The following is a 14,350-nucleotide window of genomic DNA, read 5'->3' on the forward strand; positions in this document are numbered from 1 at the left end:
TGGCTGCGGACGCTGGGAACACAGAAGATATGGCCGATCTGAGAGGAAGCCCTGGTCAGAAACAGAATTACACTCTCTTCTTTCTAATTAGCTGCTTTAAGGAAGTTGGTGTGGGTAGATTCCTGAGGAAATGTGTGGCTGGGAAAACACACAGTGAGAAATCCCTGGTTCTACCTCTGTCCCTTCGTCACATTAAAGAGCAGCAATTTTTCTAGTCACAAATAAATTCAAGTTTATAAGTCATACTGGCAATGTCAGAGTTAGCCTGTTGGTGTTATAAACCCTAAAAAAAAAAAACCCCAAACTAAAACAAAAAATATTCTCTTTGTTTGCCATCTTTGTACTGTTTAACATGAGTATTTCAACAGTCTTTATTTTCCAAACACGCAAACAGGGGAGAGTGATCTGACCCACAGTATATTGACATACCATGTAGCATAACCTTGAGATAAAAAGTAAAGGAAAAAAGTCAAAACAGCCCAAACCAAATACTAACACAAACAAGTCTTTCTTCAGTCCAGACCCCTTTCCTCTGGAGCAAGGGCAACACTAGCATTAGCACACAGTTGGTAGAGTGGACACACTTACCTCTATGCTGGGGGGCAGACCCTCAGGGCCCAAGTGCACAGCAAGAAGGTCTGAAGTATTCATTCATTAATTCAACAAATGTACATGAAGTATCTACTCTGGGCTAGACACAGTTCTAGGTGTTGCGAACCCTTATACATCTAGGGCTCTTAGAACACTGAGAGGAACTTACCTAGAGGCATGAGGAAAAAAAGACAGGGAGAATATACTCCCGTGGCGTTGAGAGAATATGGGAAATAACAGCTACAGCAGAAAGCCTGAGCAGGTTTCCCGGATCCCGTATTTCCAAGAAAGCAACGGCTTCAAAATGTGGGTGACACTGTGGAACAGCTATTAAAGGCCAAAAGACAAAGAAAAAAGCAGAGAATCAAAGAGAAGCTTCCCTCCTCACCATTCATGGAAGGGTCCTTTGGGAGCTTTTACCAAATTGGCCAGGAAGAGTGAAACCTAATGTCTGTACGATGATGCAGAAAAGCAACAGTAGTGACTCCCATGCTGAAGGAACCCCAAGAATGGACTGCCCACCATAGTAACAGGTAAATAACTAAGCTTCTTTGCTATGCAGAGCTCAATGATGAGCATTTTACATGTATTGGCTCATTTGCTTATTTCAATCAGCACCCGGCGAGATAAACACTAATTTTAATCCCATGTGAAGAAACAGACCCAGAAAGTGAAGGAACTTGCCCTTGCCCAAGGTCACATACCTGGCAGATGATGGATCCTAGCTCTGTCTCATGCCAAAATCCATGTTCTAAACCACTGCATTTCCACTCATAAAATTATTTTTCATCATCTCATTTAAATGAAAAGGTATTAATATAGAACAGGAAAATTATTCAGATATCTTCAGAAAGTGGTCTGTGTTTTCAGGTTATTATCTTAGGAGAAACAAACACGTCCTATTAGTCAAAAGCAAATACTTACCACTTCCTCAAATACGGGAGAAATTAAGAGATAAACTTTTACAATCACTTCAGTGTGCATAAGCCCAACATCTAATTATTGAACTGAATTGTATTCAAGAATGATGGGAGGTCGGTATTTTATTCAATTAATAAGTTACTCCTCAAAGCGCATTTTACAGCCGCATACACTTCCACCTCCATCCTCTACTTGATAATTGAATTAATCATAAAATAACTACGATGAAGCTGGTTTCAAGAAAATGAGACAGAACTCCATGATGAAGTATATGCCTCTTTGGGAATGAAACCATGTCAAAAATCTTTATCAAAACCTCAAAAATAATGGTAATAGAACTGAACTTTGAACAATGGGGAGAGGTCTTGTGTTTGCTTGAAATCACTTAAATTAAATGTAATGAAAAGTGATCAGAGTGCTTATTTTTACTTTGTTTTGTGGGAAATTGTGCTGGGAATGTGGATCCATTGTGCACAAAGGATGTTGGCTTTATGCTGGAACCACCAGGCAGGTTGAGTTGAGAAACAATTAGCTCAGTCAGCAAGCCTTTGAATCTGATTAAGCCAGGAAGCGGGCAGTCCCCACGACAGGGCAGAATGAAGGGAATGGAGGCCGTAGTCCAAAACAAGGAATGATTTCTCCCTCTCCCTCTCTCTCTTTTTCTTTCTCTCGGCAAACTAGCGTTAGAATGTATTGCATCAAATTTATGTCAAGGATTATTTCATTACAATTTATTATCTTTGGTGAAACAAATAGCAGCTTGTTTCCAAGTCGATCAACAGTCCACATGTGTCATGGCTACTGTCTCCAAGAAACTTCTGTTTACTGAGGCCTGACATACCCTCGTGTTTTGGTAACAAAACATCTTTGAGATCGAGGACCCAAGTCACAGAGGAAGACGCAGAACCTATACCAGGCTGCTGGCTGAATTCTCATTTCCCTGGGGACCCTCAGTGTATTCTCTGGAGTTCTTGCTTTCTTCCTTGTCTTTTCTTACAAGCTTTGGTTCACAGGATGGAATGTCTGGATTGCTTGTCCCATCTGGAATGGAGCTTTGGTAGGAAAATATTTTATTATGTATATTGAGAGAGTACAGAAAGAGGGGAGGGAAAGAAGAAGAAAATAACATGTCTTTTGGGGGGGCGCCTGGGTGGCTCAGTCAATTAAGTGTCCTACTTTGGCTCAGGTCATGATCTCATGGTTCACGAGTTCAAGTCCTGCACGGGGCTCTGTGCTAACACCTCAGAGCTTGGAGCCTGCTTCAGCTTAGAGCCTACTTCAGATTCTGTGTCTCCCTGTCTCTCTGCCCTTCCCCCACTCATGCTATCTCTCTCTCTCTCAAAAATAAATGTTAAAATTAATTAATTTTTTAAAAAAGAATCATATGTCCTTTTTAAGTTTTGCAACAATACAAAGATGTCAAAATTCTACAGGAAATTAGAATTTACTGTAGAACATATATTTCTATTAGTTGCCTCTTAAATGTAGGATCTTTCTTAATATCATTTTATCATATATACTATCATGTGCACTAAGATGAAATGCTGTTCAAGAAATTCTTAAAAAGTTATTTTAATCTTCTCACCCTGATTTTGTGAGAAATTGGCATCTATCTTTTGAAATTTGAATTTTATTTTTTTAAGTTTTTTTTTTTTAAGTAATCTCTGTCCCCCTCACCCCCAACATGGGGCTTGAACTCACAACCCTGAGATCAAGAGTCACATGCTCTCATGACTGAGCCAACCAGGTGCTGCTAAAATTTAAATTTTAGAAAAAAATATATAAACCATAAAAGGTTATGTAAAACAATGGAGAAGAGAATAAAATAATTTTTAGATGGATGCTTTCACTAGAAACACTCCGGTGTGTTGACATGATCCAAGGATTTGCAAGCCCCAAATCTTAGTTCTCCCACATTTTTCTTTGTATGTGACTGTTTGAACCGCAAATAATTCAGGAAGTTGGGTGATATACTTCACTAACCTCATAGTTCATTAGGAAGTGTGCATGTGCCAGTATAAGTAGGCACCAAATAGGTGCACCGTGACTATTTTTTGAGTAACTGCACAAAGGAAGGATTAGGCTGGTGCCTGAGCCCTCTGGGTCAAAGAAATGAAGACGTCTAGCCTTGTGAACTAGGTGTCTTCCATGGTGGTATGATTTAAGAGGAGTTAGAGTCTTGACAAATCCTTCTCTCATTGTTTCCCATGATGCATGACGTTCACCTTTAGAGACTAGAGAATTAGACTTTAAAGCATTTTGATCTTAAGGAGTTTTCTATTAAAATGTCGTCAGTTTTGGGAGAGGCAACACTTCAAGTCTTAAAAAAAATCAAACTTTAACTGAGACATCACCTAAAAGCAAGACCCTATAAAAGATCATTTTAATCTATTTATTAAGTAAATATGTATTGACAACCTACTACGTGCTTGAGTTACCAATGGGGGAAAAAAAAACAACCAAGGTCTCAATTTTTAAAAACTCCATCTAGTGGGATTTAAGCATGGTGAGTAGATGAGAGAAAGCTGAATGGTGAGAGTGTGGGACTGAACAAAAAAACAATTTGATGATGTCTTCCTTTTTCTTTTCTTTTTTTCAATTTTTTAAAAATGTTTATTTATTTATTTTGAGAAAGAGAGAGCAAATGGGGGAGGGGCAGAGAGAGAGGGTGAGAGAGAGTCCCAAGCAGGCTCCTCACCGTCAGCACAGAGCCTGTTTGCAGGGCTCAATCCCACAAACTGTGAGATCATGCTGTGAGCCAAAATCAAGAGCCCAATGCTTCACCAACTGAGCCACCCAGGCACCCCTTCTTTTCTTTTTTAATACATTCTTTTACATCTACTTCCCCAGTCTTGCCAGCCTGTTCTTTTCCCCATCTCCTACCTGAAACCATATGTTCATTTCAAGAAATAGTTATTAAACATTTGCCAGAATGCAAAAATGACAGTGACATTTATTCAAGCAGCTTCCACACTTTTTGTTGATGACCCAGAGTAAGAAAAACATTTTAGATCCAGGACCTAGAATGTGCATAAATGCATGTATATAATTCTCTCTAGATAAATTGATAGATTTTGATACATACATAGAACATAGAACAAACAGTTTCAAAAAACAACATTTTACCTTCTGTGTAAAATGAGTTGGTATTTTCTATTTTATTATTTTTTTTTTAATTCTGACTTCAGAACTTACCTCAAGTTGAATAAAACTGTAATTATCACCCAATTCTGTATTCCTTTCTTATAATTCTTTGCCTATCCCTGCAGCCTTTCGTAGAACATTCAACAGACACTGATATTTGATTAGGATCATAAACTATTGAATATAGGCTTATTCTACACCATTATCTGTTTTATCAGTTACACCCAGAGAAATGACGAAGTCTGTCTCCAGCACACAGCTAGTTGGTGGCCATTTGATTTTGAGAGAGACAGCATAGGGAATTGGAATCCGAAAGGCAGGATCTGGGGAGATGGAGGCTATGTTCAATGTTGATATTCTGACATTCTTGGTACACAGTCAAGATCAGGACCCTCACTGAGCCAGTTCTTCACTGCTTTTTCCTATAACATGAGGAATTTTGCAGGTAAACAGAGTCCATGTGAAACTGTCTAACCCTAAGATGCTCAGTGAGCATGACCAAATTTGAACAGATATTGTGTAAGAAAGAGCTTTGCCAATTTTGAAGCTCTATACACATGCTAGTTAATACCATACCTTTTGTCTATGCTCTGAGCGAGGGAAATGTCTCTCTCCAGGTACGGGGAGGGTACCCTTCACATGGGGAATTCATTCCCTGATTTCAGGGGGACAGAAGAGAGTCAGTGTTCTTCTGACAACTGATACTTAAGTAATTTTAATTCAAAGTAATCATAATTCAAAGTGGCATATTTGGGGGCCGCCTGCCCTGAATCCCGTCAGTGCCCAATGTTTATCCAAATGCTTCGTTCCTAATCTCTTGCTGCCTGCTCACTTCCCCATTCCATTCCCTGACGAGTGGCTGACTTCTCCATCCATGCTCTGTTAGCTTTGAGAGCTTATCTCCTACCACTCTTCCCTTAGCTCATTCCATTCCCTTAGCCATCACACTAGCTCCTTGTTTCAAATATTACAAGGGGTGTTTTTGCCTCAGGGCCTTTGCACTATCTCTTCTCTGCCTGGAGCCTCCTCCCACACATGGCTTATTCCCTAACTTCCTCTAAATCTTTGAAGAAATGTCACTTCCTCATTGATGCCTTCCTTCATTACCCTCATTACCCTATTTGAAATTGTAAATCTCAGGGTGCCTGGGTGGCTCAGTCAGTTAAGCATCTGACTCTTGATTTTGGCTCAGGTCATGATCTTACGGTTCCAGAGATCGAGCCCCATGTCGGGCCCTGTGCTGACAATGCAGAACCTGCTTGGGATTCTTTCTCTCCCTCTGCCCCTCGCCTGCTTGCTCATTTTCTCTCTCTCTCTCTCTCTCTCTCTCAAAATAAATAAATAAAACTTTAAAAGTAAAGAAAATAAAATTGTAAATCCCCCCCACAGCTGGCATCCCCAATCTCTTATTCCCTGCTCTGTTCTTTTCCCCATGGCCCTTATCACCATCTACTATACTACATAACGGACTTATTTATTGTTTGTTTATACCCCCACCAACAAAATGTATATTTGTACAACGGTGGGGACTTTTTTTTTTCTATTTTGTTTACTGCTGTGCCTCCAGCACTTGAAAGAGAGTGAGTCACATACTAGGTGTTTGATAAATATGATTGCAATAAGTGAATGAGTCTCATGTTCAGGTCGTACAAACTTCTTCATACTGTTGAACTCTCATTAGGTTACAAAGACTAAAAGTGAAGCTGGTACTCACACTAAAGCAGGACAAAATCATCATGAGATGAGAGAGAAGAAAAGCATCATGAGAAGAAAAGCAATAAGAGAGCTCACTCTTTCGATAATGTCTATGTTTGGAACAATGTGATTTTTTTTTTTTTCTCTTCCTAGTGTGTTTCCTAGTGAGGCACACAGCTCTGTCTGTTCAGGGTCCACTTCAAAAGGTCTCTGACTCATGCCACAACCTTCTCTCCCAGTCACTTCTCAATTTGCCTGCAGAGTGAATCTTCCTTTGGTGGAAACACAATGTGTACACTTCAATCCTATTGACATTTCCTTTTGCAAATGGCTCCCTATCTCTTCAAAGACTTGGAAAAGATAAGTTTTTATAAGAGGTACAGTACTTTATATTTGTTTGGTGTCTTCATTTGAGATTTTTCTCAATTCTTCAAAAGATTGGTCCTCAGAACTCTCCCAGCTCTACTCTGATAGGCACGTCATAAGCAGTTTTCCTATGCTTTCTCGCTAGGTTATTTAAAGGCATCAGCTGTCAGAAAGTATGCAGCCTTAGGACGGGGCTCTACTTGAATCCTGGAAAATGGGGCTTGGCACTCCAGTGACTTAGTTAATGGCGAGCAGCAATGCTGCACCCAGGAGCCTGCCTGGAGACAGGAACTTGGGAGAAAGGTGGGCAAGACTTGCCTGTGCAGGCCCCATTTTCCTGCTCTGTCAGAGAAGGGACTTGATTGTACCATCACTCAGATCTCTTACAGCTTCAACAGTCCTCCAATTTGCAAACACCTGATGGCCAATTTCTGTTTAGATACCCTAAACTTCTGTAAGCTGGGCTTGTTTCCCCAAAATCATCTCACCACCAAAAGCAGTGATTTCTTCTCCTGACTTTCCTGGCTTTGAACCCGATTTCAAACCGTAGTGTGACTTTTGATTCAACCCTTCCCTCCAAACTAGTGCTTGTCAAACTGTAAGGCACGTATGAATCACCTGGGGATCTTGTTAAAATGTACGCTCTGATTCAGTAAATCTGGGGTGAGGCCAGGGTGCCTGGGTGGCTCAGTCGGTTGAGCATCTGACTTTTAATTTCAGCTCAGGTCACGATCTCACAGTTAGTGAGGTTGAGCCCCATGTTGGGCCCTGGGCTGACAGCTCAGAGCCTGGAACCTGCTTTGGATTCTGTGTCTCCCTCTCTCTGCCCCATCTCCTGCTCAGGTTCTGTCTCTCTCAAAAATAAATAAGCATTAAAAAAAATTTTTTTTAAGTAGAATAGAAACTACTAGAGTGTATCACATATAGTGACAGTGTTATTATTTTGGTGACATGTAATATATTTATAACTTGGCCATGATGCAAAATCTATTTCTTACTGTGGACAGAGGTTTAAAAAAAGTTTTTGGGCACCAGGCTGGCTCAGTCAGTGGAGCATGCAACTCTTGATCTCGGAGTTGTGGATTTGAAACCCATATTGGGTGTAGAGTCCACTTAAAAAGGTGAACTCTTTAAAAAATAATAAATAGGCGACTCTGGGTGGCTCAGTTGGTTAAGCGTTTGACTTTGGCTCAAATCATGATCCTATAGTCCTTGGGTTCAAGCCCTACGTCAAACTCTGTGCTGACAGCTCAGAGCCTGGAGCCTGCTTCAGATTCTGTGACTCCTTCTCTCTCTACCACTCTCCCGCTCCAGCTCTGTCTGTCTGTCTCTCTCCCTTAAAAGTAAACAGAATTAAAAGTAGGCTGCAGGCTCCGAGCTGTCAGCACAGAGCCCGACATGGGGCTCGAACCAATGGACCATGAGATGATGACCTGAGTTGAAGTTGGATACTTAACTGACTGAGCCACCCAGGCGTCCCTAAATTTCTCACACAGAAAACACTCACTCTTCCTGCTTCATTTTGTGGACATTCTTATAAGCACATTAGTTTCACATCTGGATTGTAAATCCCAATGTCAGTTGGAACCGTCATGTGTATGGTTATTACTTGGTGAGCTTGTTATCGACCCTTGTTATATTTCTATGTTTTAAAAAGTAGGAGAAGATCAGGGCACCTGAGTGGCTCCTTGGTTAGTCTTCAAACTCTTGGTTTCAGCTCAGGCCATGGTCTTCCGGTGGAGAGATCAAGCCCCATGTCAGGCTCCACGCCAAGTGTGGAACTTGCTTAGTATTCTCTCTCTCTCACCTTCTGCCCCTCTCTCCCCCTCATGCACTCTATCTCTTTAAACTAATAAATAAATAAATAAATAAACAAATAATTTTTTTTAAAGTAGGAGATCTCCTTCATTATAAGGATTAAATGAGTTATCACATGTAAAATGTTTGGTGTGGTACCTGGCATACAGTAAGCGCTCAGTAAATGTTAACTGCTATTATGCCCTTTGCAGAGTGCCTGTCACATCCCTTGCTGGTCGTAGAATCACAATAGATGCTTATAAGTGAATCAAGTAGCCCAAATTAAAAATGAATCCTCTAGGGGTGCCTGGGTGGCTCAGTCGGTTAAGCTTCTGACTCTTGATTTCAGCTCAGGTCATGGTCTTGTGGTTCTGAGTTGAGCCCGCATGTCAGGCTCTGTGCTGACAGCGCAGAGCCTGCGTGGGATTCTCTGTCTCCCTTCCTGTCTCTCAAAATAAATTAAAAAAGCAATCCCTGTTAATGTTTTTATTACTGTTGTGATGGCTCCCCGCTTCCTTCATTTCCTCTACTTCTGGGAACCTTTCGCTTTTTACGTCCTTATGTCCTTTACGGGGGCAATTGAAAGATCTGAGGTGGACTCACAATTCCGATGCCACCAGAGTGTTCACAGCTAGTGTTCACAGCTACCGTTGCAAACCCAAGTGACGTCTCGGGAACTGTCTGTGGAACAGGAAGCCAGCCTGTCGGGAAGAGCAGAGGGAGCGGAGTGCAGGACTGGGCCTTCTCTCCAGGCTCCCACCGCCCCCCCCGGGTACCTCCCCTGGGTCCCTCCTGGAACCCGACTGCCCTGCTGTGCCCAGCTCTTGCCTCTCACACATTGCCTCTCACATTTCCTTTTCCGGCTTGGCTTCTCTTCCCTACCCTCAAAACTCTCCCTTTTCCCTTCTTTCTCCTTTCCATGTCTAAATACAAGAGTTCAAAAAAGAAAAGCGAGCGAGAAAACAGGAGGCTGCGACTGGGAGTTCACCCGTCCCCTGTGGCGCGGGCGCGCGGGCGAGGGGGCGCACCAGGCAAGATGGGGGTGCCGTCCCCGGAGCCACCCCGGCCGCAGGATGGGTTTCCCAACTTGCTGAATGGCATTCATACACCAGCCTGCTCCGTGAAAGATCTTTTCAAAGTTTTGTGTAAACAACGCAAAATTCAAGCTGGCTGCTACAACCGAAATAACAGTCCATGGCAATTCTCCTGCATTTTTCAACTTTTGAAAGGAAAGAGACAGCTCGTGCCAAAGTAGTTAAGGCAACCCGGAATCTAAGCGTCTAGTAATGTCAGCTATCTCCTTGGAGTTGCACCGGGAGAGGAGTGTCCCCCTTGCTTTTCTCTTGCTTGCGCCAGCGTTTCTCTCTTACCGAGGAGTGACGTGCCGACTGGGCGCCTTGCCTCTGACAGTGTAGACTGGCCCCGGCTCAGCATCAGTGTTCGGTTGCTCCTAATAATTCTGTTTTGTTGTGCTATTTATGCTGGCTCAACCTCCACAGGGTCCCTTGGAAACTTTCCTCCTGAGAATCAAGCCAACCCCTTTCGACCACAGATGGTTCTGTTTTTATCCACGGGAGTTTTATGGTGTGGCAATGCCACGTCTGGAATTTCAGCCTAAGCTGCACGAGAAGTGTTGTGTGAGCGGACGTGTGCACGCGTCTCCCCCACCGCTCTCGAATTCTCCAAGCCGGACGTTCAAAATAAAATATGCCGGAAAATGAAAAGCAGGATCTCAAAAAAAAAAAAAAAAAGCAAGCTGGACACAGAAGCTACAAAAGCAGCATATACCACAAAACCATATTGGTAGAAGCTCTGATTCCCACCACCCCCCCCCAATTTGTTGACACTATATATACAGACATGTTTATTTCTCTGTCAAAAACCTAATTCCTAACTGCTTTTAGGCGTGCTCTCATTCTATATCTGGTTTCAGGCACATCTCTTCCTGGGTTTCTCTCTCAACCTCAAAACATTCCCTGACCAGGAACAAATGATTTATGGGTCGGGAATAAGCGGTTTCCAGGCTCAGTGACCACAAGGGTCTCCTTCATCAGACCCAGAGCTGAATCAAAGACGAGCCCAGAATTTTTTTTTTTCCATTATATATTGCCCTGACACCATTCCCTCCTTTCTTTCACTATTTTCATTCTGCAGTTTAGGTCTTCTTCCCCTCAAGGGAGAGTATTAAAAAACAAAACAAAACAAAACTTTTGAAAAGATGAACACCAGTGCACCCAGAACGATTAATGTCCCGCCATGCATTCACTCTAATTATAATCCTTGTTACTTGAGAAACAGAGATCACATACTTGCATCCCACCATCAGGCTGATGCTGCAGAATCAAAAAAAAAAGCAAAGAGTGAAAGATAACGCTGCTGCTGGGCAGGTTTTCAGGGTTCTCTGACCCGTTTCCTTTCTGGCTCCTCCCATTTGTAATTTTAGCAATTTGGTAGAAAGATGAATGATAGACAATGAATCAAAATAAAACACATGACAGGGGTTATAAAGCCACACTTTTACTACAGTGACACCTTACAGTAGCGGAGGTTATAATTGTGATGGCAAAGGCAACACAGAAGATCAAAAAATGAGCTTGTATGAATCATGTCTTTATGACACTGATGGCTTCTTATCTTCATTGTCACCCCAGATGAGGAGGAGATCGGAGTCATAAATCCATTTAGCCATTTGCTGTTCTTTCTAGTTCATAATAAAGTTGTCAAGCCGTGAGACAGATTGAACTCTTTCCAGAGGTACATTCTCTCATGGAGGTTATTTCTCCATTTTCCTTTCACAGGCCATCACGACTGGTATACTTCCGCTGGTGGCTCACAAAGAGTGGACCAAGATATACCTGGTAAATATAGAGAAATCAAGTACGATGGTTGAATAGGCTTGAAGGTCAAGTCTCTACCGGTTCAGGATGGAACATAGAGAATGCAAATTTCCAATTATAATTGAGTTCCTTCTGATTGATGCCTCACTATGATGGATTTCAGTAATAAACGAGGCTTTAAATGAATAATTTTTATTTTTATTTTAGAGAAGAATAGCACAAGTGGGAGAAAAGAGAGAGTGAGAGCAAGAGCAAGAGAGAGAGAGAATCTCAAGCAGCTCCACACTCAGCTTGGATGGTACCCGATACAGGGTTTGATCCCATAACCCTGGGATTGTGACCTGAGCTGAAATCAAGAGTCAGACGCTTAACCAACTGAGCTACCCATGCACCCCTTAAATGAATAATTTATATCTGATTTCTTCTCCAAACACTTTCTGCAAGTTCCTGCAATTATTGTAAATATTTAAGTATTCCAATTTGAATAGGACAGAACTGACGTTAATGCTCCCAAATTTCAATTTGAGTAAATGGATCTATAAGCTTCTCTGTTTTTAAGAGTGTATATTTAAGTCTCAATTCCTCAGCTTGGGATGTCCTTCCAACGTCTCTGTTACTTCTCTCCCTAAAAAAAAAAAGGATGAAAAGTCTATCATAGTTTGCATTTCAATAATAGGGAGCAAAGTAATCCCATGATATAGAAAGACTACTTTGATCTGATCGTAGATCTTCCCATGGCTCAAATTTTAATATAAGTGTGACTCACCTGGGAATCTGGTTAAAATGTAAACTCTGATTCAGTAGATCTGGGTCAAGTATGAGAGTCTAAATTTCTAACAAACGTCCGGGGATGTCAGTGCTACTGGACCATGGACCATGCCCTGATCAGCGAGATCCTAGGATAAAGCAGGGATTCTGGTGTTCATCTTTTTCCCATTGCAAACTGGCTATCAACACATGATAGAAGATAAACAAACATGTTTGTTGAATGGAATTCAATTAGTTTTTGGCCCAGTTGGCTGATATGTTATTCTCCCATAGTGTAGATTCAAGAAGAGAGTAAAAATTGTAACCTATTTCTCCTTCACTTCCCAATAGGAAAGACTAAGTGAGATTAATATCCAACTGCACTTTCTTTTTTCATGTTGCTAAGAAGCTTTTGAAGAATTAGTTACCAAAGTAACAATTTGTTTTTGTTTTATTTTCAGTGGGAAGCTAGTTTCATCTTTGTGAATCTGACCATTATGGGATGTCCACTTCATTTTGCAATAGTCTTGGAATCGGCTCTCCTGGGTCTGTACTTCTTCTACGCATTTTCAGGGATTGCAGGGACCAATTACCTTGGCTACACAGTTGTCTTCCCTTTTCCATATGCAAAATTTGCATCAGCTTGTGTGGACCCACAGCACTATGAAGAATACCACCTGATGCTTCAAGCCTTTGACCTGTGCCTGAGCTTTGCCATGCTCTGTGTGTCCCTGACAGTGTCCATCAGGCTTTTTGCAGGACTTATCTGGAATAGACACATTACATGTAGGTTTCCAGAAAGGGGGAACGAGTTTTTTCCATCCTGAAATACTAAAATGATATTAGTACCTAATCTGTCTCTCTTATTTATCACCTTACCTTTTATAATCAAAAATTTTCCACTCTTTCAACTTCTACTCCAGCAGAGACTGATATGCATCAACATCAAATTTACCTTTCTGATTTTTTCTAAGATGACTAATAAGGATATTAATAATATGAAGGTAATAGAAATATGAACTGAATGTTTACTGTGTATCAGTGTACTTTCCATTTTATACCTAGTAGACTGAAGCTAAAGAATTATGTAATTTGGGAGAACTGAGTGGCTCATTTGGTTACGCTTCCAACTTCAGCGCAGGTCATGATCTCACTGCTCGTGGGTATGAGCCCCACATCAGGCTCTGTGCTGACAGCTCAGAGCCTAGAGCCTGCTTCAGATTCTGTGTCTCCCTCTCTCTCTGTCCCTCCCCTGCTCTGTCTCTCTATCTCAGAAATAAATAACTATTAAACATTTTTTTAAAATAAAAAGACTTACGTAAATTGCACAACGTCAGACAGCCATGAGCAGAAGGGCTAGGTTCAGAAACTAGAGCTATTTCTCTTAACAGTCCAGATTTATCCTGGACCCCCTCATCACCCACATTGCATCCTCCTTCCTCCGCTAGACCATCAAGATGCATAGTTCTGGCCTCCAGGAGGGTTAGGGCAGGATCAACTTGGAGAACAGCACAAGTGATTTCTGATTCCAAATTCCTGTGTCTGATATGGGTCACTCCATTGTGGGTTGAACAGCCTCCTCCTGGAAAGAGATATTTCCCACTGCAAACTCTTATACTGGCTTTATGATTCAAGTTAGTTTTTTATTAAGGTCAGGTGAATTTGAGTTATGTTAGCCAATTTCTTTCCCGGTTTGATCATATCAACACAAATCAGCAAGGCTGCAAGACGAGAACTTGGCACTCTCAGTACCTTTTGTGGTCAGTCTTGTCCTCTTCAACCTCGACATGAGTCTGCAAAGGAAATCCTGTACATTCTTAGGAATAGAGTTGATTTTGCAAGGAGGCCCCCTGAGAGTTGAAGCTAGTAAACCAAAATTACCTCCTCTACTATACTGACAGTGCATCTACAAGTTTAGTATTTGAAATTTCTCCCTTGTGGGGAATATCCCCAACTTCCTAGAGCCCTTTGTTAACAGGAACATAAACTTAGAAGAACTGCACATTATAGCATTAGCTACCCATAACTCCCTGACATGGGTAGCTAATGAGCCATCTGGCCGCCATCTTTGGACATGACACCCAACGTTTAACATTGGATAGAGGGCAGAGAGGAAAGAATGAGAAAAATATATGCAGAGCTTGGTAAGCTAGCCTCAGAGAAACCCAATAGTGAAGCCACCTGAAGTGTCTGGAAAGAAAGAAAAATAATTGAAAACAAAGGAAAGTTCTCTAAGTTTAGAATTTTGCCTT

The 14,350-nt window shown here is 41.6% G+C and overlaps 1 protein-coding gene across 1 annotated transcript; it reads left to right on the forward strand.

The window, feature by feature from the left end:
• The first annotated feature begins 29 nt into the window (after positions 1 to 29).
• TMEM212 (transmembrane protein 212) lies at positions 30 to 12,925 on the forward strand. Its single transcript, XM_077763685.1, is given in 4 exon segments — positions 30 to 54; positions 2,385 to 2,569; positions 11,313 to 11,372; positions 12,560 to 12,925. Coding segments are annotated over 4 exon segments (636 nt in total).
• Positions 12,926 to 14,350: the final 1,425 nt, after the last annotated feature.

This window comes from Crocuta crocuta, unplaced genomic scaffold (genome assembly GCF_008692635.1).
Source record: "Crocuta crocuta isolate KB4526 unplaced genomic scaffold, BGI_CrCroc_1.0 scaffold433, whole genome shotgun sequence".
Lineage (NCBI taxonomy): Eukaryota > Metazoa > Chordata > Mammalia > Carnivora > Hyaenidae > Crocuta > Crocuta crocuta.